At 40.9% G+C, this 26,790-nt stretch overlaps 1 protein-coding gene across 1 annotated transcript in view; it reads right to left on the bottom strand.

Annotated features, from left to right (window-relative positions):
* Positions 1-1,673: 1,673 nt before the first annotated feature.
* The window catches only part of F5 (coagulation factor V), a 68,323-nt gene continuing 43,206 nt past the window's right edge, over positions 1,674-26,790 (bottom strand). Inside the window, exons 14-25 of the mRNA XM_028757903.1 lie at positions 26,398-26,572; positions 23,573-23,809; positions 21,714-21,921; positions 18,138-18,317; positions 16,135-16,251; positions 15,320-15,391; positions 14,274-14,377; positions 13,394-13,549; positions 11,169-11,313; positions 7,173-7,324; positions 3,854-4,036; positions 1,674-2,576 (exon numbers count right to left, since the gene is read on the bottom strand). Coding sequence (XP_028613736.1) covers positions 2,430-2,576; positions 3,854-4,036; positions 7,173-7,324; positions 11,169-11,313; positions 13,394-13,549; positions 14,274-14,377; positions 15,320-15,391; positions 16,135-16,251; positions 18,138-18,317; positions 21,714-21,921; positions 23,573-23,809; positions 26,398-26,572 — 1,876 coding nt within the window. The 3' untranslated portion in view covers positions 1,674-2,429. The remainder of the gene's footprint in view (positions 2,577-3,853; positions 4,037-7,172; positions 7,325-11,168; positions 11,314-13,393; positions 13,550-14,273; positions 14,378-15,319; positions 15,392-16,134; positions 16,252-18,137; positions 18,318-21,713; positions 21,922-23,572; positions 23,810-26,397; positions 26,573-26,790) is intronic.

Raw genomic sequence — 26,790 nt, 5'->3', positions numbered from 1 at the left:
GTCTAGTGAGTTCCAACGGGCAGTCAGGGCTATATAGTGAGACATAGAGGAGAGAGAGAGAGAGAGAGAGAGAGAGAGAGAGAGAGAGAGAGAGAGAGAGAGAGAAATGGGAATCCATCCAGTTCTATAGACGAGATACCAAGAACTAGCTTTATAAAGCTTATTTATAAATTAGGTGGCTTATTAAAAAAATAAAAATATTAGATTCTTTATCCTTAAGTTAAAGGTGTCAAGAGGATAATGGCTGAGTAGTAACCGAAGCCCAGAGCCCCTTGGTAGTTTAATCAATTGTGTTTCCACAAGACCAGACTTGGAAAAGGCAGAGATTTATTTTTTTTTAACTTCAGATTCTCAGTTGCTGTTAGCACAATGAAAATCTTAGAGAAGCTTTGGTACATGGTAGTGTGAATCACGAAGCGAAAGCAACAATGGAAACATATATGCCTCTAGAAAGTCACTACTCAATGGATGTCGAAAGCACTCATGCATATTTGCAAAGTTCTCGGGAAGATGCACCAACTGAGAGTTTAGAAACTCCCAGTCAACAGTGGTCCTGTGTGCACATCACATATAGTTTTCTCCTACACTGAGTCTTGTCTCCCCTATTCTTGACTTGCTTCAACCAATAGAATGTGGCCGAGATGGGGCTCTGCTTCTGCTGTGGGCCTAGACTTTAAAAAGTCTTAGCATTTGAGCATTTGCCTAGAGAGACCTACTCACTGGAAACATAGAGTTAGAAGACCACATGGAGAAGTCAGGTAGTGAGGGTTGGAGCTGAGACAATATCAAGAGGTAGAAAGGACCCCCAACCCACATACCTCTACATTCATATAAACCCCTTTAGGAATGCAGCTGAGGCTGTGGTTTCACAATAACTGTGGGTGACACCAAGTGAAGCCAGCAATTAGACTGTCCATCTGAACCCCATGAACCCACAGCACCAGGAAAGAGAATAAGTTTGATGTTGTTTTGCAATTAAAATTTTAACCTAAAAATTATATTTATGGTATATAAGCTTGTTTTGACACATCGTAAAATTATATTAAGAGTATCTATCTTATATCAGGCATATTTCACACAATTCTTACTTAAGCATTGGGGAGGCTTATTTCACAAAACCAGATGGTTTCAGCTCTCTATTTGAATGACTATCCTGTGTGTATAAAGCGTCCATCCCAAGTGACTTTACAGATGTTGAAAGGCTCCATAGACTGGCAAGTGATGCAACACCATGAAATTCCGAGTTTTCAGAGAAAAGTATGCTAACAGAAGAAGCTGCTGTGTGAGGAGAGGCAGAAAGAAAGGTACAGAAAGAGCTCTTCATCCTCTTGCCAGTTTGGCCTGGAGCAGTTCTGAGAGGAACTGTGCAAAGCTTTGAGCCAACAGTCCCATATTTTCCTTTACAGGTAAGCACCTTCCCTTAGGTGAACCCAAGTTTTGAAACAGTATGCCACACCGTGCCAGCTTTTTGATCAAGCCAAGGCACATGACCAGTTCTCCCAAGGCCATCATTGACATTTTCTTTTTAATGTCTGATGGCTGGTACACAAGGATATCGATATGTGCTATCTGTCCCAAACAAGACAGACTCACAAGTCCAACTGGACCGTGAGAAACATGCTCAACTGTTTTTTTCCTTGTGGAGAATCAGAACACTCGAGATGACACAGAAAGACAAGCTTTGAAAGTCTTTTATTTGCTTGTACGTGGGCGTGGGCACACACATGTGCCACAGCCCTGCATGCAGACGCCAGAGGACAGCTTTCTGGCATACGTTCTCTCCTCTCACTGTGGGCTCCAGGACTTGAACTTGGGCCATCCGGGTTTGTTTTGTTTTTGTTTTGTGTTGCTCTTGTTCCTTTGTTTTGGCAGCAAGCGCTTTTGCCCACTGAGCTAGACCAACACTGGGTATTTTAAGTTCTCACTCAATTACAACAAAATATTTTTTTCCTATTATAAAAAAAAAACCTCAACTACTTTGTTTCCACTGTTTACAAATTACAGTTTGCTTTTAAAAGAAAAATATAGAAATAACGGTTTTCTAGGTCCATGAAAAGTTTCCAAAAGTATTATCTCTTTTGTTAATGTCTACAGGATTTGAAAGAGCCACAGTGACTCATATCATTCCATTATATAACTATTACATTATATAGCGTCTTTAATCAGAGTGAAAGACAGTCTTATTCTTGCCTGGTCTTAATATTTCCCATTTATATTCAAACCAGTGAAGAAATAATAGTCGCCGTCTCACTTAATGACAGCGATGAAGGAACACTGTAAAAGCTTCTCATTATTCTCTATTAGGAAAAAAATAGCAGAACGCTTGTTAACATTTAAAATATCCATACTATATTGCCTGCTCTGAATGGTCTAGGCCTGAAGGAGTTTCTTCAGCTTTTATTTGTTATTTTTCTTTTTAGACTTTAATTCTAATAGATGTCACAGCCAAAGAGCTCCAGACGAAGTGCAATGCTTTGGTTCCATGTTTTAGGAATGATGCGGATGAATCGGGATATGATAGGTGGGTTGAAAAAGTTCTTCACATGCCCTTTGATATTGCTATTTCCTTCAAAAATCTGCAAGGAAAACATGATGAAAATGGTCAGCATTGGCATCATGGGAGTTCCTGTTTTAGTCTTAATTTATCTTCATATGCCAAAGTCGGTCATCTTTGTTTTTTTCTGTAACTGTTCTCAGGATACAGGGAAATCACAAGCCAGATTGATGTCCCCTTAAAGATGCCCATTTCTCAATCAGATGTGTCAAATTAGGAAAAATAAATAAAGCAGACACAAGTATTTGCAAATCTACTTCTTCTATAGCCTCTTAGTCTCTGTGCGGCCTTGAAGTCATTGTGTTCCTCTGCACTCCACTGCCTCATCCTCAGAGTGAGAATAAAAGCTCTACCTCACACATGCTGCACAGATTTGAAAGTGTGTGCAAATACACAGCAAATATCTGGTGAGCATCGTGTAGCAGATGCCAATAAGTAACTTGTTATCGACATTCAGTATAAGTGCGATCCTCCGGTTCTCTCTATTGTTCCGTTTGGTTGTGTGCTTCTTCCCCTTGAGTGTTCGCTCGTGTTCTTTTTTGTTTTCACTCTCAGGAAGTTCCCTGAGATGTACACACACAGCAGAGTCTTTCTGACAGCAGGTTCCCTGATGTGAGGAAAGCATGCTATAACAAGATAAAACCCACTGCCGGGATAGTAAAAGATAAGAAAGGGGCACAAACATGATCTGTGCTGAGTGAGCGTTTGGTTAGAATTCAGTAAAGCTTAGTTCCCCTCCCTGTGTTGTTTTTCCTACTAGTTTTAGCCCGGTTCCCACTCCTGGATGACTAAGCACATTTCCCTGGCTCTGCTTCTAGAAGGTAGGGGGACTTAGGCAGTTGATTTCACAAGAAGGGTAGTCTTTCCAAACGTTTCCTGTTTAGTAGCAATGTAGCATACAGAGGCTTGTGGTCCTGGGTATCTGACTTGCTACAAGCAGCAAGTCTATCTGCAGCAAGGTTTTTTGTTTTTGTTTTGTTTTGTTTGTTTTGTTTTTCATTTTAGTGAAAGGTTTTCTGGATAGGTTTACATCATTCTAAGTGAGAGATAACAAAAGCCTCACAGCATCCCCTGGTAGTATGTACTCCCTGTTTCACAGGTGGCTGAGTCAGAAAAATGATGCAAATGGTCCCTCTGCTGAGACCAGCCACCTATAGAAGGGGCGCAGGAGTGGGGGTTGAGAAGACTTGGGGGAGTGGTTAGATAATCTGTACTGGCTAATGCAAGATACTGTGATTTCTCGTCAGGAAACAGTTTCCAGACAGTTTTCAAAACCTTTGCCAACGCAGCATCCCATACCTTGTCCACCATGGAGGACTTCTGCCGGTAAGATTTCCACGTCACACCCTGATCACTGTACTGGATGGTGTAACTCTTCACGTACATCTCAGAGGACAGAGACTTACAACCCTGTGTTATGATGGCTGTTACCTTCTTGATTTTGAGCAGATCGACTTGTAACCACTGCTTGTTGTTGTTTGCCTACGAAAACAACAAAACAAAGGGCTGAAATGAAGACGTTAATCCTTCCTTTTGGTTAAGAAGAAGATGTTTAGAAAATTCGTAAAGCTTTTCCATCTCCTCCCTTACAAGTCTCTGTCTTTTAGAAGACTTCCCTGTGATTTCTTATTTGTTGTTATGGATCATGACTGAGAGGGGAGATTAAAGAGAATAATAGAGTATGCCTGACTGGAGAAGGCAGTGCTGAAGGGAAATAATGATTAAGAATGAAGTATAATGACAAAATGCCACAAAGAAATCTAATGCTCTGTATGCCAACTTAAAAATATTTAATTTTTACTGATGCATTCCATATCATATATAGTAATTATTTGCTTGTTTAGGTCCTTTGCTGCTCCAGGGTGAGGGCTTATTAGTTTTTTTTCCTGGTATTCATAGCAATACAAGGTACACAGTTGGCGTTTAATAAGTAGCTGCTGGATACTTACTGATAAATGAATTTTACTTTTAAACAAAAAGATTACATTTCCAAATTATTTGGAAGTGTTTTCTTAAGCAGGTTTGTTTAAAGGCTATAAATTGTTTGAGGGATGACTGAGAAAGCATTGAGTATCTGCTTAAGACATGTCACAGTCTAGCCTCACAAACAGTCTCCTCATATTCAGTGACATACTCCTGAAGAGAGTTCAGAAGGACAGTGACATGCTCCTGAAGAGAGTTCAGAAGGACAGTGACATGCTCCTGAAGAGAGTTCAGAAGGACAGTGACATGCTCCTGAAGAGAGTTCAGAAGGATAGTGACATGCTCCTGAAGAGAGTTCAGAAGGATAGTGACATGCTCCTGAGGAGAGTTCAGAAGGACAGTGACATGCTCCTGAAGAGAGTTCAGAAGGACAGTGACATGCTCCTGAAGAGAGTTCAGAAGGACAGTGACATGCTCCTGAGGAGAGTTCGGAAGGATAGTGACATACTCCTGAAGAGAGTTCAGAAGGACAGTGACATGCTCCTGAAGAGAGTTCAGAAGGACTAGTGTCTAGTCTGGGATGAATTTCTACCTTTGGGAGATGTATCATGCAATTATGTATGAAACAAATGCTATTTCCTCAATGTCATTCATATTCATGTGGACATATATGTGTATATATGAATATACTGTGTGTATATGAATATGTGTGTGTCTATATATTTACATGATATAGCTTTTTAAAAGCAAATTGATTGAATTAAAGGATGAAAACTTTGTCAACTTTGGGAGATTCCCTGTGTGTCATCTTAGAGTGACTTAAAATCAGGGTTGTATCAATGATACAAGATACAGGTGAAGGGCTTTGTATATATCAGGTAAACTCGACCATGGACAGATTGGCTATGCATACCTGCATGTGTCTGGCTTTGATTTTCAGCCTCTCTAAATATCATATAAAGACATTCTGTGCTAAGAAAAGGTTAGATCAAACAGAAATTTCTGACTGAGAAATTTAGATTAAAAATGACATTATTAAAAAACCAAAGTTAACATTTTTTTGGAGGGGTCTTAATTACAATCCCAATGATTAAAGCTAACTATATAGAAAGGATTTCTTTTAAAGATTGTAGAATAGAGTGTAGGGTGACAAGATTTACCATGTACAGGTCTAAAGGGATGTCTGGGGAATAACTGTATAGTACTTTTATTTATTATTTATTTTTTTACATAAGTATGTAATGTAGCATTACTATTTTAATTGTTTTAGTTTCTCTGAATATCCATTTTCTTCTGCATAATTGCAAGATGTAATGTTTGGGCTGCTTCACGTAGGGGACCAACCTGAGTTTTAGCCACGAATAGAATTCTAGCCAAGACCCTGCCTTGACATTAAGCTGAGATGATTTAATCTGTTGTGCATTTAGGCATGGATAGAGAGATTTGGAGAGATGCTTCATTAGAAACTACTACCAGTCCAGCATTCTGTGAGTCCACGGTAGGCTTGAATGGGTTTCAGAGCACAGGGGTTGGCTTCTAAGACACTATGTGGGGCTCATGTGCCACACTTCAATTTTCTTTCTAGTGGCCTACTCTGAGATTAGAACCAAGATTTCTTCAGAGTCTGGGAATTGGGATGTATTAACATATATAGATATGTATGTGTTATATATTATTTATATATTTACATATATATTAATATATATCTTAAGGGAGGGAGATGGGAAGAGACAAAGTAATGAACTTGCATTGTCTTGTCTGAAGGGGCCATAAAGTTACTGTGGTATTGTGATCCCACTATCAGGTGAAGAATGAAATACAAATAAGTCAGCTATTAATAGTTATCCTCAAATCAAATAACATGAAATCCTTAGTGGAGCAATATCAAAGGAACTTTCTGGAAGGTGTTTGTTTAACTTGGATCACTGATTTATACTCCTGGTTTTATAACTGTGTCGCCTCCAACTGTCTTGAAGAATGTCACAAAGTTCGTAAAGGGAATGAAAAATTTTAAAGTGGCATATTATGAAAAAGAGATATATTATAAACCATAACTATTTGTTCATTATTAATGTTAAAGTGTCTCAAGCAGGACTGGTAAGCAATGATTGTCTTCGTTCACTTACATGTGGACTTACTTGTTGCCGTGCAGAGAATCTACAGAAAAATGAGCCTAAAACTCTGGTTCTCAACCTGTAGGTTGAGACCCCTTTGGGGGTCAAATGGTCCTTTCACAGGGCTTGCATGCCAGATATCCTGCATATCAGACACTTACATCATGATTCTTAACAGTGGCAAAAATATAGTTATGAAGTTGTAACAGAAATAATTTTATGCTTGGGGGTCAGCACCACATGAGGAGCTGTACTAAAGAGTTACAACATTAGGAAAGTTGAGAACCACTGGCCTAAAATAATTATTATGTAGTTCTTTGCAAGCTGTTGGCCCTTCCTGTCTTAAATTAATTAAATTAGAGCTACCAAGAATTACAGGGAAGAGGTATGTCTTTTCTCTGAGTCATAGTTAGAGCTGAAAGCTGTTGATTCTGCAAATCATCCTAGATTCTCAGACCTGGGACTTCAGAGACTCACACTCTGGTTCCCAGCCACCACCATGCCACCCCCAACCCCTTGTGGTGGTGGTCATTGTTTGTTTCTGGAAAGTGAGAGAACTCCATTTATATGGGTGATGTCACCTTGGCTTGCCAGGCATTCACACGGCCCTGGGCATTCAGGCGGGCAAGGGAAGGCTCCCAGTAGTCTCCCCACCATGACTTCTTAAATGAAGATGCAGTAATTTGCTTGTTTTGAATCCTTCCATCTTCCAGGCCCAGTGGTGTGGAACATCCTGTCAAGAGGAAAGTAATATGATTAATTGCACAGTACTAATGGCCCCTGAGTTGCATTTTGCAACACAAAGGCAAAAAAATTTATCACTTCCAGGAAACAGCATAATGAAGGACATTTGTTGAATTCAAGTGCAAATACCATTCTGGTGCTACTAATATACTATTCAATGCTCATACATCTGTTTGACAGAAGTGGACACAGAGTATAGCAAGACACAAGAGTTTGCTCAACACAAGACTGTCAGAACAGGAAATTGAGCTTACAGCTAGTATCCCATCCAACACGGTATCCTAAGTGTGGGTTCTCCCTTCTTCAGACAGCCATAGAATCTCAAGTCTTTGCTTTGAGATAGATTGTGGTTCTGAACAATATGTACCACTATGTGGCACACAATGACATTTCAGTTAATAAAAGACTACACAAATGCAAGTGGTCCCATTAGGCTATGGAGGTGTTGTGACATCACAGTTGTCATAAAGTAAAATATAGCCTCTGTGCTTGTGATGGCGTCCACATACATCAGCCTACTGTCCTGAGACATTTGTAGAAGTGCAGTGCACACAATTATGTATAATTCATAATAGTCAATAATAAACTACAACACAACTGCTCTGTGTATTGACTATACTTATCATTATTTTTGAACATGTGCCTTCTACTTGTGAGAAATTAGCTTACTGTGAAACTGTCATGTTATGCTCACTTGCTCTGTCTCTTTTTTTTATTGGATATTTTATTTACAATTCAGATGTTATCCCCCTACTCCATTCCGCCCCCCTGCCCAGGAGCCCTCTATCCCATCCCCCCTCCTCCTGCTTCTATGAGGATGTGCCCCCACATACCCCACCATTCCCACCTCCCCACCCTCGAATTCTGCCACACTCAGTGTCCAGCCTTCATGGGACCAAGGATCTCCTCTCCCACCTATGCCCGACAGGGCCATCCTCCCCTACATATACAGCTGGAGCCATGGGTCCCTCCCTAAGTGCCCCCAGACTGGTGGTTTAGACCCTGGGAGCTCTGGTTGGTTGGTATTGTTGCTCTCCTCATGGGGCCTCAAACCCTTTCAGCTCCTTCAGTCTTCATTTTAACTCCTCCATTGGGAAACCCTTGATTAGTTCAATTGCTAGCTGTGAGCATCTGCCTCTGAATATCAGGTGCCTGTCAGCATGCACTTCCTGACATCCACAACAGTGTCTACCTTTGATGACTGCACATGGGATGGATACCCAGGTGGAATGGTCTTCAGACGTTCCCTCCTTCAGTTTCTGTCCCATACTTTGTCTCCATATTTGCTCCCTTGAGTATTTTGTTACCCCTTCTAAGAAGGACCAAAGCACCCATACTTGGTCTTCCTTCTTCATGAGCTTCATGTGGTCTGTGAGTTGAATCTTGGGTATTTCAAGCTTCTGGGCTAATATCCAATAATCAGTGAGTGAATACCATGTGTGTTCTTTTGTGATCGGGTTACCTCACTCAGGATGATATTTTCTAGTTCCATCCATTTATCTAAGAATTTCTTGAATTCATTGTTTTTAATAGCTGAGTAATACTCCATTGTGTAAATGTACCACTTTATTGTATCCATTCCTCAGTTGAAGGACATATGAGTTCTTTCCAGCTTCTGGTTATTATAAATAAGGCTGCTTTGAACATAGTGGAGCATATGTCCTTGTTATATGTTAGAGCATCTTCTGGATATATGCCCAGAAGTGGTATAGCTGGATTCTCAGGTAATGATATGTCCAATTTTCTGAGGAACTGCCAGACTGATTTCCAAAGTGGTTGCACCATCTTGCAATCCCACCAATAATGGAAGAATGTTCCTCTTTCTCCACATCCTCGCCAGCATCTACTATCACCTGAGTTTTTGATCTTAGTCATTCTGACTGGTGTGAGGTGGAATCTCAGGGTTGTTTTGATTTGCATTCCCCTGATGACTAAGGATGCTGAATATTTCTTTAGGTGCTCCATGGCCATTTGAGTTTCCTCAGTTGAGAATTCTTTGTTTAGTTCTATACCCCATTTTTTAATAGGGTTATTTGGTTGTCTGGAGTCTAATTTCTTGAGCTCTTTCTCTTAATTGTACCGAGACCACATTGAGTGACTGGCTGGTACTGTGTAAACATAGTCTATGATATTTTCACAGTAACAAACAAAATAGCCTAAAGATGAATTTTTAAGGACGGATTCCTGCAGGTAAGCAATGCAGGGCTGTACTTAAAGGAGAGTTTCTTCCATCTGAAGCTGTGGCGATGTAGTAGGACTTTGGTATCCACCATTTTCTGTTTTCCCTTTCAACATTTTGAACACATATACTCTTTAGAATTTTGCTTGGGTATAATTTTGAGCATTCTAGGCAAGCAAAGATGAACTATTAGTGTAGGAAACATAGCTAATGAGTGAAGGCATCCGACTATCTCAGTGCTACTTCGTTTTTTCCTTTGGGGGGAAAACACAAAAAAGCATTTCCTTGAAGCAATAGCTGGCCTTCTCTATGCCCCCCCCAAAAAAAATCCTTAAAGAAACACGCACTATTTGCTATGTAAGTTCCAAAAAGTGAAGAGAAAAATTCATGCTCTTTATGCAGAAAAGGAATATTTTTAGTAAATTAACAGAATTGAACCTCACATTTTAGGTTTGTTAGACTACATGATTGACCAAAGCTACCACTGACACTGTGATTATGGAGGGAAAACTCCCATGACCTACAGATCTGTTTCATGGAGTAATCCTGCCTACACAAAATTTGCATCCTGTGTGGGCGGTTTTCTACACTGCTGATATCTAGATACTGGCAAATGTCCATATCCATAGCTCTCACAAATGTCAAGTACAGCATGATATGGTTTGGTAAGAAACTGAATCCAAAGTCCAGGCACTTTCCTGTTGGACCTTCCTCTCCTACCTCAGGGGAAGATCAGGAAGCTTGCCAGGGCATGACACAGCATGTGATTTCACATCCCTTCACCTACTCCGGTCTTTAGTAGTCAGCTGAGGCCTGGGTGAGCCAAGCCCTCGGCCATTGTTTTTGGCTTTTACACCAGAATGCCTGGACAATGATAATATTTTCTAAATGTGCCTGAAAGTTAAAAAATACTGGAGAGATAGCAGTTAAGAGCACTGACTGCTCTTCCAGAGGATCTGGGTTCAATTCCCAGTACACACATGGCAGCTTACTGTAACTCCAGGATCCAACACCTTCACACAGACACATATACAGCGAAAACATCAACGTGCATAAAAATAAAAAAGTAAATTATTAAAGCAATTCTGGAAAGCCTTGCCTAAAAATGAGAGAATAGTCAGTGGACTATTATGACTGTTAGTTATGACCTAGGTTTATTAGATTAAAGACAAATTTCATGCCCTGAAAAAAATAAAAGAAGCTTCAGATGACTTGAGTACTTACACAGGATCCAAAACAGAATACAGAGCACACTCATGGTTTCAGAAATTGAAAGCCAGGTTCAGATTCAAAAAATGCTCACTGATCACCAAAAAATATGACAGTGGCACAGCTCCTCCACTAAAGTCTGAGTGGCCTGGGGGACTTTGAGAGTCAAATGGCTCTCACTGAAAACGTGCTGATGAGACAGTTTCTGTGACACACTGTGCAGGGAGGAGTGAGGAGCTGCCCCCACTCCACCTCTCAGACTACTGGAACCAGGCTCTATCTCCATTTAGATCATACTGAGAATATCCCCTCTTGGAACTTGTCTTGCAAAGATTCTTCTGGTGCCTAAGGCCTTAAGGGTATCTAAGAATTCTAGTCTCCCACACCACCCAAATCCTGAGCTGTGGAGTGTCCATGAGTGAAGGTGGTGCTTCTCGTCCCTTACCGTTCACCTCACAGCCCTGCAGCTCCAACCGAAGGGTGGGTCTGTTATAGGATTTTGTTGGATGTATCCTAATGTATCTAGCCACAATAGGTGGGTCAAGTCGATTCTCTTTTATTGTAGAGGCATCTGAGTTGCCATCAAAATACTAGAGGGAGAGAGGAAACCATTAATAACAATTCTCTAAAAACTGACAGTATTTTTTTAAAGCTCCATCTAACAAGTTTTGTAAGGTTCTTTTATGGAAATAGGATCAGTTTAATTTGGTTTGAAAAACTAATTGTGGGTACTTCTACTTTGAGGAAGTGCTTGCTGATACTCTTTCTCCTGTTCTTCCTGCTGTGTAGAAACCATGGACTATCCAGAAAAGAGGAAAAAAAAAGATGGAAAGATGGTGTGAAGAAAACAGACTATCCAAGCTTCTCAGAAACCAAAGATAACATGGTGCTGCCCCCTGCGGGGATTTTTGCTTACTTTATATGTTCTAGGCTTATTGGTGAAGAAGACAGAAATCTCATTTAGATAACTGCTGTAAACCATCCAACTATCACAGAAAAACAAACAAATACCCAGACACAAGCTAAGCACAGAAGCAACGGCTAGAATGGAGGGTTAGACTTTGAGGCTCCTGGAACTAGAATGGTTCAAGAACCATCCCAGGAGCTCCAGACTTTTCCCAGAAAGGAGCCCTCAGCTGTGTCAGGAGAAACCAGTGTGGGACTCTATATCTACCCAGCAGCCAAGGGAAGCAATGTCTCCTAAGGTGCTCAATGAGGGCCTGGACTCTGACCCCCGACCTGGCAATCACCAGGCTGTGCCCCACCTCCCTTTCCCTCACAGAGAAGTATCATAAAATGTCCAGTTAAAACAGAAGCAAAGCACAGGAATCTGTAAGACTGAGCACAATTAAACAGTAGAAGGAAATTAATAAAGGAATTGGCACTTGGAAAAGATTGAAAAACAAATTGACACATTTACAGCAGGCCTGATCTAAAAGTAAAAGAAGAGAAGAATTATGATATCAGAGATTACATAAGCTATGTTGCTACAGACCCTGCAGATGTCAGGAAGATATCGGAGGACAACTAATACTAGACTCTCTACACACATGACCAACAACTTAAAGGAAAAGGGAAATTCATATTTTAAATGCCACACAAAGTACTATAAATCACCTAATATGAAATATTCTATTCAAATAACCTCTAAACTGTTAATGAAAGAAATTGAATTTAACATTTCCCACAAGAGCTTTTCAGGTCTCAATAGGTTTATGGGTGATTTTTGCCAAATGAAAGTCTTCTCATGGACTTCAGAAAACTCATAAAGAACACAGAAGAGAATGCTTCCTGCTTTACTGTATATGTCTTCTATTATTGAGGTATTAAAGTTTGAGATAATCAAACTACAAAATCACCAAAGTACACGCTGAAGTCCCACATATATATGGATGTGAAAATCTTTAAGGTATGATTTTGATGGCTATCATATTTTCTCTCCCCTTACTAGTTTATAAGCACCAGAATGTAAGAGTTTTAGTGGTCTTATCTAAGCTACATTACAAATATGTCATTATTATAAACAGCCAAGATAGTAAAGAAAAAGTAGCACATGATAAAGTAATTTACATAAAGTACCAACAGAAATAGACTCAAGGTGGTTGTATAATCATGGTAGACAGGCTCTCTGAGTCTGAATATTTTTCTTTGGGGAGGAGCCTGGGAATGAGGAATGATCTAGGAATCTTGTCTGGGCTCATGGAGTACCCGACAGGAGTCCGTCAGTCCTCTGGCATGTCCTCTAAGGCAACCTGAGAAGCACAGTGCCTCAGAGCATCACTGGGTGACCACAATCACTATAAATCAAGATATGTCAGATAAAGAACAAAGGAAAATATGATAATAAATCAAAAACCTTTGCAGGCAGCTTCTAACATAGGCTCTGTGTTGAACAAGGGTGAACACTGTGCTGTATACTATCTGCCAATCTGTTTTGAAATGGTGCTTGCTTAAATGTATTTTCTCCTTTCAGGTTCTGTGGAGATTTGAAGTTTCAGTAGCTCCATATATCCCTTTATTTTAGAGATCCATCATAATAATATCGTTTTTACTTCCTAAGACCCTTAGGAAACCATTCACTTTTCTAATTCCCTGGAATATAATTTGAAAGGCTGCTGCTATGGAAAGCCCGCGGTGAGTCTTAAGATTTAGCTAGAAATGTGCTCAGACCATTACGCTCTTCGTGCTGTTCCCTCTGAAGATCTGCCAGTTGGTTTGGTCAGAGCTGTAAGCCACTTGGAACTCCGTGGTAAAGCAAGACTTTAGGTAGTGTTTAGCACCTTGGGTTTGTATTCCGGTGACTACAACTTCCCTCTGCATGTCCACCTGCAATACAGCCAAGTCAGTGAACAGAACCAACCTTGTTAGTGAGTCATACCTTACCATAACTCAAGACATAATCAGCTTTATTTTAGCATTGGACAGTGCCCAAGGTCTTAGCAAATTCATAAAAATGGTTGGATACAACCCACAGTTGAGCTAAGCACATCTGACCTTGAGTGTCAGTGTAGGGATCCACTAGCTGTGTTTCACTTTGGGAAAGCAGTTGACATCTTTGTTGGGGCAACCAACCAGAGCTCCCAGGGTCTAAACCGCCAGCCTGGAAACACACATGGAGGGACCCATGGCTCCAACTGTATATGTAGGAGAGGATGGCCTTGTCGGGCATATGTGGGAGAGGAGGCCCTTGGTCCCGTGAAGGCTGGATGCCCCAGTGTGGGGGAATTCGGGGGCTGGGAGGTGGGAGTGGGTGGGTGGGACACACCCTCATAGAAGCAGGAAGAGGGGGGATAGGATAGAGGGTTGGGGGGAATGGAGTAAGGGGATAACATCTGAAATGTAAATAAATAAAATATCCAATAAAATAAAAAGAAAGAAAGAAAATTACTTGACCCACCTCTCGGGGTTGATTATGAGAAAGCAATTGTTGAGAACAGTAACTACATCTACTCGTGACTGTTTCCTTAATTGTCATTTCAAGAAACAACTAAACCCACCACCGGTGTTGTGTCATAATCACAATCAATATTATCAGGTTAGTTAGACATACCTGGATCCAAGGTTTAATGGGGAAATCTAATGCAGTTTTTTCTATACTCCAAGCATTGTATGAACCACCATTGTTTAATCGTGCTAACCTGGGCTCCCAATGAGCTAAATTCAAAAGGAGAATAAAAGGAATTTGTGAATTAATTTATTTTTGAAAGAAAGTCTTGTTATATATAGTCTTGTCTTTCTGCCTCAACCATATACTACCATTCCTGGCTTGAAGTAGTCCTTCCCCCCCCCCCAATGGAAACTACCAATTTCTCAAATAAGTTTAGTCTAGCAGAGAACCAGATCTTTGGAAGGTTTATGCTATAGTTAGGAAATCAGGCAGGTGACATGAACATTGGCTGCCAAGCCAGTCCTCGATGACGAAACTTTGGCTTCAGGCCATGTTTAGTCAGTTGTAAATCATCATCCACCCTTTCTTGCACCTAGGTCATGTTTGTATTTTCTCAGTTATGTTGATATGGCTACTGCCGAATATGGCTGCCAAACAGGAAGACTTGGGAGGAATACATATGGGAGCCTCATTATTCTTTTGAAGACAGCCTCTAGATCTCAGGAAGGGATTTGAGGCAGAATGAAAAAAAAATTAAGAGATATTTTGATCAAGTTTCTTGACTAGACGAATGGCTAATAAACATTGGAACCATCTTCCTTGGAGGCTAGAGTCTTGTGAATCTGGCTGGTTATGTGTGTGAGCCAATGTAGGCAAGATAAATGGAGTTTGGGAAATGATTACAAGGTCAGAAGATTAAGCTATTTACTCTCTGCCAATTCCCTGTAGAACTACTGGGCTGCATAGGTAGAGGTATCAGCAAAATTGAGTTCTTGATTTTTCCTAGAAAAGGCCCTTTGGGAACAATACACATCACAAGAAGTGGAAATGATAAATGTATGCATAATATTTTTGCTCCTGAAATATTTCTTCTTCCTCTACCAGAGGAGCACCATAAATGGGGCTATTTCATTAAGCTATGCAGATGAGAGCCCGGAGACAGGAATTGTCACGAATGACCAGTCACAGGCTATGATGTCCCTACTTACTCAGATATTCCGAAGCCTTGATCTGTGAATCAGAGATGACACCAGTGCTTAGTCCCATTGGCATCTTACACTCTATGGAAAAACAAAAACAAAAATAAATAGTTTTTGCTTAGAAAATACATATGACAGGTAAAACCTCTATGGCTAGTGATTATTTTTGTTTACCATCCATGATAATGACTTTAATATGCCTGATTAGAAAGAGATAAACACTCAGCAAGACTGGTGTTTATCAGAATAGTAGCTACCACAGCCTGAACAACTGGAGTCTTTAAAAAAATATATGTTTATGCTGATGTCCATCTGGTTGGATTTTAAAGCAAATTATTTACAGTAAGTACTATTACTCATAAGACTACACTCTTGGCCATTGACCTGGAGAGTGCAATGTTATTTACATCTTGCTCAAGGAAGGAAATACCAGATGATGGGTACCTGGATGTGAGCACTGTATTTGGTAGACGGCAGACGCTTGGCAAGAACTAATAATGAATGAATAGATTACTACTTGTTACTGCAGAATTCTGATAACTCTTTCTGCTCTACTCTAGGAATTTAGAGATTTTCTTATGTATATTTTCCCATGGATCACTTATTATGAGGAAGGGCACTTTCTATTGGTTCCCCAGTCATTGGATATTTGACCTATTTGTTAGGGTTGTAGAGATAATTGTTATATTTTTAATGGCCAGAAAATAAGGCCTGTTTGACATTTTCACAGCAGAATGGTGAGAATCAGATTATTTGCAATCTGGAAGTTGTAAACAGTCTAGTACTAGGCACTCCCTCACCAGTAAATACCATGGGAGTGATACCTTTGTCTATGATGAGAAATGGCGTTTGCATGCCGGCTACCTGGTTTTCTCCAACCTCTGTGTCTAGGAGCCACCAGCCAGACTTGGATGGCTTCATTTCAAGAGTTTTAAATGAACCTAAAATAGAGAATGAAGGACAAAATTACAAACTCAGTGGTTAACAAGTAAGTCCCTGTATCCCAAAGCTACAGAGGAGACTTCAATTAAAAGAGATGCATTTCTCTTGAGGCTGTTACATATGAAGATGAATCTAATAACAGCTACAGCACCAGAACCCACAAATCACCAAAGCAAGGGTGGGGAGGTACACAGTCAGGAGAATGCTTGCCTCGAATTCAAAGTCCCGATGTTGACCAAGAACCCTATAAACTGGGCACCTCAGTGTGTGCTGCTGATCAAAGTGCTCTTAAGGAGGAGGCAGAAAGATCAGGATTCAAGGCCATCTGTTACTGCACGGGGACACATGAGACTATTTTGAGCAAATAAACCATCAGACAAATAAGAAAAAATGCTAAAAAATAAATCACTCAGACATTTAAAAAAAATCTACCAGCTCCCCTTAAAAAGAAATTTTTTATTTATCTAAATGTATTGTTAAAAGTTAGCCCACTCACAATTCAAGTTTCAAAATGATTCAACTTTATGGTTATTAAATGTGTTTTCTTTCTTTCTTTTTCTTTGTTAATATGTAAGGAATAAAAAATCCTTTCCTTACGGTTTCAAATACTCTCAAAAGTGTAAATACTTGGATAAATTATATATAAATTGTTTCAGAAAAAGTGAAAAGGTTTCTGAAACTTCTGCTTATTTATCTGACACTTAATGTTTACTCTGCCAATGGAGCCCATGCTTAGATTTCATTGACCATAATTTAGGACCACATCCCTGATTGTAAGTAAAACTTAACAGCTGATGGCTATCCATCTCAAACACAGTGAGCAAGATTTCTCATGTTCTTTTCTGGTGAAAATATGGGCTGAATTTGTTGGTCCATCCTGTTAGGCAAAACATCATTTTCTAGGTTTCTTAGAAAGTGGCATGGGAGAATCAAACAAGGAGCCATTTCTCCATCTTCTTTAAAAACCGAGCCATCTGAACCCCATTTTCACATGTAAGACCAATACACATAATGACTTCCCCCATGTCCACATATGAGACCAATTTACACAGTGACTTCCTCACCCTAACTCCTGCAAAGGGATTGCCTTTCACTAGTTCCTCGGACCTTGGAAAAGATGCAGAACCCCGATTCTCTTCCTCAAGGCCTACTCTTATCCAAGATCTCTGAGAGTAAACTCTCGGTAGATGTGTATCCTAGCTGGTGTCCTGGGTCTTCAGTGGCATCTCGCCCTCATAACTCCTTTCACTAGCAGATCTCCCTGGAAACAACTCAGGGACACAACAAAAAAAACTCTTCTCCGATGACTGTAGGTTGTTTAGATCTACACTAACCCTCCCACTTTCTCATGAAAAGCTCTCTATACCTCTGTCAGCTCTTCCAGTCATTGAAAGGATACCCTTTCAAAGATCTAGCCTTCCAAACAGAGTCATGGATCTGTTCAAGATTATGATTCCCAGAGTCACTTCCTCAGAAAGGTTTCAGAAGTGGATTTCAAGAATCCAGAAGAGCTCAATTTAAGTTTCTAATCAACCTCTGAGCAGCATCTGTTTCTCTTTTCCTGTGCCTCTGTGTCTTATCCTGTCATGTACTTAAATCTAATTCTTATGACACACAGAGGCCCAGAAGAAACTGCATGAGACACAGAATCTTTGTAGAACCATGTGAGCTTGCAAATCTGTCCTTCGAGGTGCCTACACACGGCTCATAGGGGACCTGTTTTGTGCTCTGTATACAGCACAGAAACAGAGCTTCGCCTTGGGATCTAGATCTTCTCTTCTGATTCCTTAAATAGTAGATGTACAGAGAGAGAAAGAGAGCCAATTACAGGTGTCCCATCTTTCTATCCCTTAGCGGGGACCTCTTCCATCACTCAGATCTTTACCAGGCAGAAGGGGCCAGACCCCTAGCTGGTGCTGTTTGGTCCTATTATCCAGCAGGGTCTGGCCGTGAAAGTGAACCACGTGAATATCTTGGGAGCCACCCACGTTCAGCAGGTGTAGCCTCACCCACTCTTGCTCGTACATTTTCAGGCCGGGCAGGTTGTAGATCATCCCATTAATTGCTGAAAGGAAAGAGAGTTGTAATCAATTAAAAACTTGTATACACAAGGAGTCAGGCCAGACCCCCACTCGCCACTCATCTTCCTCACTGCTGAGCATTCCAAAGCCTATCCAGATATAGAAAGAGTCCTTGGCAGTTCCATAGAACTAATAAGAGGCTAAATTAGAACTTCCAAATCCTTAGGTTACTTCACAGACACCTACAAAAGTATGAATTAGCTCCATTTCAAAACAGCTTTTGTCTCTCTTTTCCCTAGATTTTGTCCCTCTCCTGCTTAAGGCTTTGTCCATTTGTCCTTCACATGGATAGTATGAGTGTTCCTTTGCTGTAGAAAAATGAAAAAGGGCGGAAAATGCAAAGCCCCAGGGTGACAGTAAATGACAGGTTCAGTGTGTCATTCTCTCCTTGCAGAGACCGCTCCTCTACCCACCTCTCAGGTTAGAGTCTAAGACTGCCAGGTTGTATCTACACTACTTTAGTGAAATAGGTGGATTTAGTTTTGTTTTGTTTTGCTTTGTTTTGTTTTATTTTGTTTTGAGATGGGGTCTTGGTATATATACCTCAGGCCAGCATGGAACTCACTCTTTAGCCCAAGGTGACCTTGAGTCCAAGGCCTTCTTGATTTATCCTTGGGCATACTACCATTGTGTGCCTGTGCATGTGTGCTGTGTGTGTGCTTGTGTGTGAGTTTGTGTCTATGTGTATGTGTTGTGTGTTTGTGTGTGTGGTGTATGTCTGTGTGTGTCTGTGTATATGTGGTATGTGTGTGGTGTATGTCTGTGTGTATGTGGTATGATGTGGTATGTGTGTGTGTGTGTGTGTGGTCTATGTCTCTCTGTGTGTGTGGTGTATGTCTCTCTGTGTGTCTGAATGTGGTGTGTATGTGTGTGTGGTGTATCTCTCTGTGTGTGTCTATATGTACTGTGTGTGTGTGTGGTATGGTGTGGGTCTGCATGTGTTTGTGTGTGTTTAAAGCACCTGATACAATCTTAATCACCTTAAAAATATAACACAAAAAGGCTAATGTTAAATCTTGTTGCTACTAAGTACTTAACTGGATCATAAGCAAGAGAAGAATTCTCTTCTTCATGGGATTGCTGTAGGATTTTGGAAACCAGTCAAGAAAACTTTTGAAAGGAAAGGAGTTGAAAAAAAAAAAAGGAAAGGAGTTGAAATTTTTTTGGCACTTGTGAAATCATACAAAGTATGAGAACGCCTAGTTACATACCTGGGCACCAGCCCTCACCCCATGCTTCAGTTTCTGTTAAGGAATTAGATGTCGTAAGAGTGAAGGGCATTGAGGTGATAATTGTGTTGGCCTTGTTGGATAGCTGCATAGGATATGAGAGTGAGGACTTTAAACAAGTACTCAATGAACGTTTGGTAGATGGAGCTGAATGATAGGATTTGCTCAGTTAGTCACTACTTCATGTATCTCCTGAGCACAGGCTACAAAAGCCAGGCAGGGGCTGGGGACTCCAGAGGTCTGTTTGTCACATAGCCTGATAAATACTATAGGTTGGGATTACATAGTGTCAGCAAATTATGAAGTGTTATTTAGTATTGAACTGTACTAAATGTATCTGAATTTTTGAGAAAATCAGGAAGTGTTTCTTGGAGGGTGCTCCTTAAACAAGGGGCATTGCTGAGAGACAAGCCTGTCTGACTGCAGCCTGCACTTTCTTACTAGGCTGAGGGGACTTCTACAGGGCGCACTTTCTGCTCATGTGAGCAAGCTCCAGGGCTGAGAGGCCTAGAGGGGAGAGAAGGGAGGGAAAGGGAGGGGTTGGGGAGGGGAGGAGAGAGAAGGGAGGGGAGGGGAGGGGAGAGAAAGGAGGGGAGGAGCAAGGAACACTATTTGTAGCCTGTCCAATAGTTGTCTGAACCAACTGTATTCTATTTAACAGAATCTTTTGACATTTGAATTTTTAAAATCTTTAAATGTTTTCATGAAAAGCAGATTTCATCCTTCATGGGTGGGATTTTTACAACAAATCATTGTTTGCCTGCTTGTTATCTCAAAGTATTTTTACAGGACACTATTGAATTTCTCCTTCAAGTAGGGTCAAGTATAGAAGAAGTGTGTCTTGAGTGTGCTACTGATACAGGGCTACCTAGCCTCAGTGGCTGGCTAGAAGTGGCATCTAATAGCATGTTATAAAAACATCTTGACCCATGGTATGTATGTATGTATGTACATATGTATGTATGTATGTATGTATGTATGTATGTATGTATGTATGTATGTATTCCTTGAGACAGATCTTATGGGGGAGCTCAGGCTTGTCTCCAACTTTCTTCTCCTCCTACTTCAGCCTCCAGAGTGTTGAGATTTTAGGCAAGTGCAAGTTTCTTCTTTCCCAATATTCTGACAGACTCATTACCTGAGGCACAAGTCCTCAGTAATCAGAAATTTCAGGACAACCACCTCCATTTTTAAACTGTGAAAATAGGCTTCACTTGTCTTTCATTTACTTTTAAATTTATGTGTACATGTGTGTGCATGTGGGTGTGCATGTGTGTGTTCGGGTGTGTGCATGTGACCAAATATGTGGTGACATTTACATTTAGAGGCCACCTTATGGAAATCTGGTTTTTCCTCCCATCATTCGGGTTTAAGGGAGTGGTTCTCAGGTTTGAGGGAATAGTTCTTGGGTTTGGAAGCAAGTGTTCTTCTTTGCTGAGCTGTCCTAGCATACACTTGTCTTTATTTAATTCTGATTTCTAGCTGTTGTCATTTTTGGCTGTGCACTAAGCCCTTCATTCTCTAAAGCTGTTTTGTAATTTATCTGCCAATTTGCAGGCCACAGGCAGATGAAAAGGGGGTGGGGGGGGCGACTGATCAAAGGACTTCTGAACAGAGATACTTTCCCAAGTGTGACCTCCTAAGTGCGAGCTCTCTTGCCAGTGTCCTGTCATCTGGCTACTTAACTTCCTAGTTCCTTAAATTCTCAGGCTCCCTGGCATAGGTGCTGCCTGCAAGTGCAGAGAGACGGGCCTCCAAGAGCCACCTTGTTTTCAGAAGAGACACAAATGTGATCATGTCTTAGTGTGAATACTCACTTTTTTAGAGAACAAGAAACAAAGTCATTATTGTCATAAAGAGTGATGTCATGCTCATTCCAATGTATGCTGCTATCTGGGGCACAGTGCCCATTTTCTTGTTGGTTTATCTGGCAGTAGCCCATGTGTGCTATCCTGCACTCTCTCGATGATCTTTAGCAGGCTTTCCTACCAGCCGAATCCTGTCTTTAGGATGCCGAGGACTCAGGCTTCACTGGTGCTCCTGACTCCTCGGGAACATCTAAGGTCTAATCTTGTGAAGGCCTAAGGGCAGGAACCACCGTGACCTGGTACGCTTTAATCAGAGAGTAGATCACAGACAGAGGAAACATACCGTGAAACTCGTGGGAATTTTTCTCTTCTGGAGATTCAATTCTCCATGACCCTTTGGACTTTTCATAGTACCAGCTCTTCTTCTCATCAAAGACCATGAAGAGTAAGACAAACTCTCTCATGTCCATGGGCAGGTTGCTCTCCCTGTGAAGTGTTCCTTTCCGACAGATCAGAAGGGGGCCGATCAAGCCCGAGTGGATGTCTCTCTCCTGGAGGAAAAGAAGAGCAAACTGAAAACGCTTTCCTTCCACCTGGATTTTTTTTTCTCTTCCAACAATCACAGCTCTCACATAACAGAAAATCTCATTTTAGAGGCTCCAAACTTGAAGATCAGTAGTTAATAAGCCTGGGTAGTTATCCTTTATCTGAGTAACAATAATGTTGACAACCAAATAGATATTGTTTATTGAGGAACTATACTGCATTAAAGGCTTTGTCTGTAGTATCTTATTTAATTCCAATGGTACTAAATGGCAAATATAAATACATTCATTGAACATATGTTTACTAATTTCTCCTCCTTCCTCACCCTCCTTCTTTCTCTCCCTCTCCATTTTGGAGCTGGGAATTAAACTGATTTCCATTCCTAGCCTCTTTAATTTTTCAGGATAGGATCTCACTAAATTTCTCACACCATCCTTGATTTCACTCTGAGCCAATTTCATAGCCTCCTGAGTGGCTGTAATCACAGATCTTGGCCACCATGCAAAACCTTTTATCTTATTTTAATTTTAGAACCTGTGGTTATGAAAGGGTAAATTCCTAGTGCCCCTGTAGTGACAAGAATGGGTATTTACATCTAAGTTTAGAAGAACACCCACACAGACTTGTGGGGGTGGGTGTCGTTCAGTGAAGAATATTTGTTGAGTATAGAGGAGACCCTGGGTTTGGCTGTGAACCTGGAAAGAGTCCTCAGCCACCTCTTGTCTGGGTGTCTCACTGTGCAAAGGCCTCTGTGTCTCATGGTATATGGGAAAGAGGAGCTTAGCTTGCAGAAGGCACTGCATGGATGCTGGCTTCCTACTGGCTTTCTTAGGTGCCAAAGGCCAGCCAAGAGGCCAGGGGAGTTGGCATAGCTTGCCGTGGCCAGCACAGTTTGTCTATAGAAGCTAGTTATTCCTCCCTTTCTGGCTGTTTGGGGTGGAATGTGCCTGGATTATTCCTCTGGGGACACCACAGCCTCCTCTCTGTGTGCTTACTTAACTCAGAACAGGATTGACTTATCAAAATACAAAAATTCCTTATTAGCAAAGGGTATTCATTAAGTAACAAACTGAGTCTCCCCCTGGCTTAACTGGAGCAGGGAAAAACTTTGTTCCTTAAACTCCCAAACCCAGCATGTGATCTGTGCCCACACTGTTGGCTTGTTCCTTCTCTTGTCCCCTCCTGACCTCCTGCAGTTCTCCAAAGCCTGGCTTAAGACTAAACTACTTTAAAATTGTTAATGAGCACACCTCATTTATGTAATCCCCATGACGTCCATTGGATGAACGCTTTTCTCTGTGCCATTTCTGAAGAACTATATAGAGAACTCCTGGCTATAGCAGCCATATTGTGGATGGCAGTCCTTTCTTAATACCTACCCCCCTCAACAACACACACACACACAAAGCAGGAGAGGCTCTTTTGGTGTGTGTGTTGAGGGAGGGGGTAGGTTTTAAGACAAGGCTTCTCTGTGTAGCCCTGGCTACTCACTCTGTAGACCAGGCTGGCCTCAAACTCAGATCTGCTTGCCTCTGCCTCCTGAATGCTGAGATTAAAGGCATGTGCCCCCACTGCCCAGTTCACAGGAGAGACTTTTAATAAGAAATGGTGGACTATGGCTATATGATGAGGGAGAGATAAGAACCTGAAACCTACCACATTCACAGCAGAATAGTAGGCCCAAGCCCGGCAGGCAGAGCCAGGGTCCTCTGGCCCCGAGCGCTCAGTGGCATGCCATACATATGTGTAACTGCTATTGGGCTGGACAGCGTCATCTTCCTGAAACCATTCAGGAGACTCATCTTCGTAAGTCTCTCCCTCTGAGGACTTTTCATAGGAAAGTCCATGGGCATGAAGAGAATACGGTCTGGATGCTAAATTTTTAAATCGAACCTAGAGGGAAAAAAAAAAGAAAGAAAAGGGTGATCCACAAATGTATTAACATACCAAGAACACCAAACCAAAGCCACAGTGCTACAGGCTGTGACAGGCAGTTATGATATCAGAGCTAGGGTATACTGGGTGTCTATAATTGCAAATTAATTTATGCACATTACTTAATCTATTTTACCAATGATCTCATAAATTAGGGCCTGAGCAACTTACCCTAGAAACACTAAAATGTGTTCTTAGGCTCAAGCTAAGCTATTGTAAGTTACTTCTCTAAGGGTTCAAAGTGTCTGTTCCAGACTCATGTGTTGAGAGCTTATTTGGTTGTGAGACTTCAGGATGATGATTATACCATGAGGGTTCTGATCAACAGATAAATAGGATGGCAGATTCATAATTCGATCATATTATTGGAATGTGGTGAAGAAAGGGGCTCTCTGGGGCACACACAGAGATGGAGGGCAGGTAACTATAAACAGAATGCACTAAACCCATAAGCCAAAAGAAATCTTTCCTTTTAAATAGTTTCCCCTGTATATTTTGTCACAGCAACAAAGATCTAACATACCCACAAGTGAGGTTTGAACCTGAATAAGGCATGGTTCTTGACCCTAATAAGCTTTCAGATTGCTGGTAATGAGAGACAGACATGAGTGAACCAGAAGCACAAATCTGGATATAACAGGTGCTACAAAGAGTGTGAATGGGTTTGGTAGGGGACTGCCTTGGAACACAGCTGCCACCTGAGTGTATAGGAGAATTTGGAAGAACCATGGAAAGGTTCTCAGGAAAAATGGGATTGACCCTTATAGAATGAACAAATCAGAAGAGGGTCATTTTAGGCTCCCAGAAGAGTAGAAAGGAGTCTGCAGGGAAAGCCTGGGTGTGACTAAGTTGGGAAATGCAAAGATGGACTAAGACCCCTGATGACAGTTGAGACTATGCATAGAGTCATCAGGCTCATGGATAAATCTTCTGGTTGCTTTCCTCTGTGACTTCTAGTGACCAATCACTCAACAGAAAGCTTCTTATATCTTCAGGGAATGTATAGAGCCATTAAGAGACTTATATCTTATTATTGCTTTGTGATCCCCAAACCATGTGTTGATGATGGCTTAGTTGCCAGCCTGTGACACTTTGGGAGGTAAAACTTTTGGATGTGGGGCCAAGTGTTTAATGGAAGGAAGATAGCGTACTTGGAGCATGCCTTGAAGAGATCTCAGGACACTGGCATCTCCCTTTCTTTCTCTTTAAGTCCTAGCCACCATGAGGTGAGCAGCCATCTTGTCCAGCCTCAATGGAGGACCCAAAGCAAAGAAGTCAAGCAACCATGGATGAAATAATAGGCTTAAAGAAGTTTTTCCTCCTTAGGTTCTTACCTCAGTTGTTTTACCACAGCAACAAAAAGCTGACTAAAACAGATTTCCACTGTCTTTTATGATTGATTGGTCTTGATGTGTTGGAGTTCAAGGACAGGGGCTTGCATATCACATGCTAAGTGGTTACTCTTTACCCACTGAGCCATTTCCCCGACCCTCTGTGTCTTTTGAAAAAGAGCAAATAGTCATTGACAGTTTGGTAAATACACCAGTAAAATGTTATGGTTTTGGACACAGAGTGGTTTACTTTAGATTCACAGCATTTTCTCATGTGTCTTGTTTGCTTATTATTATTATTTTGTTTATTGTTTGATATGTGAAAGGTGAAGAAGGATGGGGGAATTATGATGTAACAGGGTAAAGGTTTTTCCATCTTGTCTCAGCTGAAGCCATTTTTGGTTTCTAACCCCTACCATGAAAAGTCCTGTGGGAAAGCACTCAACACTGTTCTAGAAACTCAGAGTCAAAAGGCTCCAGCTAACTGCATATTCTTGGCTTCTATTAAACTGCTTGCTTGCTTGCTTGCTTCCTTCTGCAACTGCAAACCAGGATATAGTTTTTCTATGTTCTTTATCTTTAAAAACTTCCTATAATATGCATTCTATGGGGCTGATTTGTGAAAGTGTTTCTCTCCAGGCAGTCGCTGGTCTGCTTAATAAAGACTTTCAATTTGAATTCTGGTTGTGTAGATACCCCATAACAATAAAAATAAGCTATTGTCTGGGAACTGGATACAGGATTTTGAAAGCACTCAATGACTAAGTCTGGTAAGATACTTAAGAAACCGGCTCACTCATTTAGGGTAGAGAGGCATCTTTACTCTGTTTTCTAGTTTCTTTTCATTTCACTATCTCGTCTCTTAAGAAAGTAAAGGGACATTTTTATAAATCAATGCTATTGCTGTTCCCACCTCAGCCATGAAATACTGTTGACTTGTTTTCCATTTTAGTTGAAGACAGGCTGGCTTCAGCTAGAAATCTCAGTGCTACTTCTTCCAGATTAAATCATTTTGACTGTTAAAAAGTATAAGATCTTTTTTGTAGTTCAAAAATTGTCAAAGAGCCAAGCAGTCTTTGTGGGGAAAGAGTACAATTATTTGTTAATTCTGGGAAGCCAATTCCCTATAGTTCTGTTGCCTTCACCTTAGGCAACTTTTGGTGCTTGTGGCAAGTCCCCTATAGAGTCCCCTAGAGGGTTCAAGTGATGACTCACTTGTATCACATCGTCCACTTCAGCTCGGATGACAGGACCAAGAATGCCAAGGTGCTCCTCATATTCTGCCCGAGGATCACGACTTGTGAAAGTACTATCAAGGTATTTTCTGAAAATGACTTTCTTGTATGTGGTGTCCTTTGGAGTGTGATCTGTGTCTTCATGGTCCATTTCACTAAAACGACAGCAATAATATTCATTTAAAAGAAGAAATTAAAGACCATTGGAAAAATTTGCAAGAGATAGTTCAGTCATTACTGGCACCCAGGTTTGGTTCCCAGCACCTACTTTGGGACACTTACAACCACTTGTAATTCCAGTTCTAGTTATTAATATGTATTAATATATAAGATAAGATAAGATAAGATAAGATAAGATAAGATAAGATAAGAT

Source organism: Grammomys surdaster, unplaced genomic scaffold (genome assembly GCF_004785775.1).
Source record: "Grammomys surdaster isolate TR1022 unplaced genomic scaffold, NIH_TR_1.0 130, whole genome shotgun sequence".
NCBI lineage: Eukaryota > Metazoa > Chordata > Mammalia > Rodentia > Muridae > Grammomys > Grammomys surdaster.
Note: the sequence above shows the minus strand (reverse complement) of the source record. Positions and strands in the feature narration are given on the sequence as shown.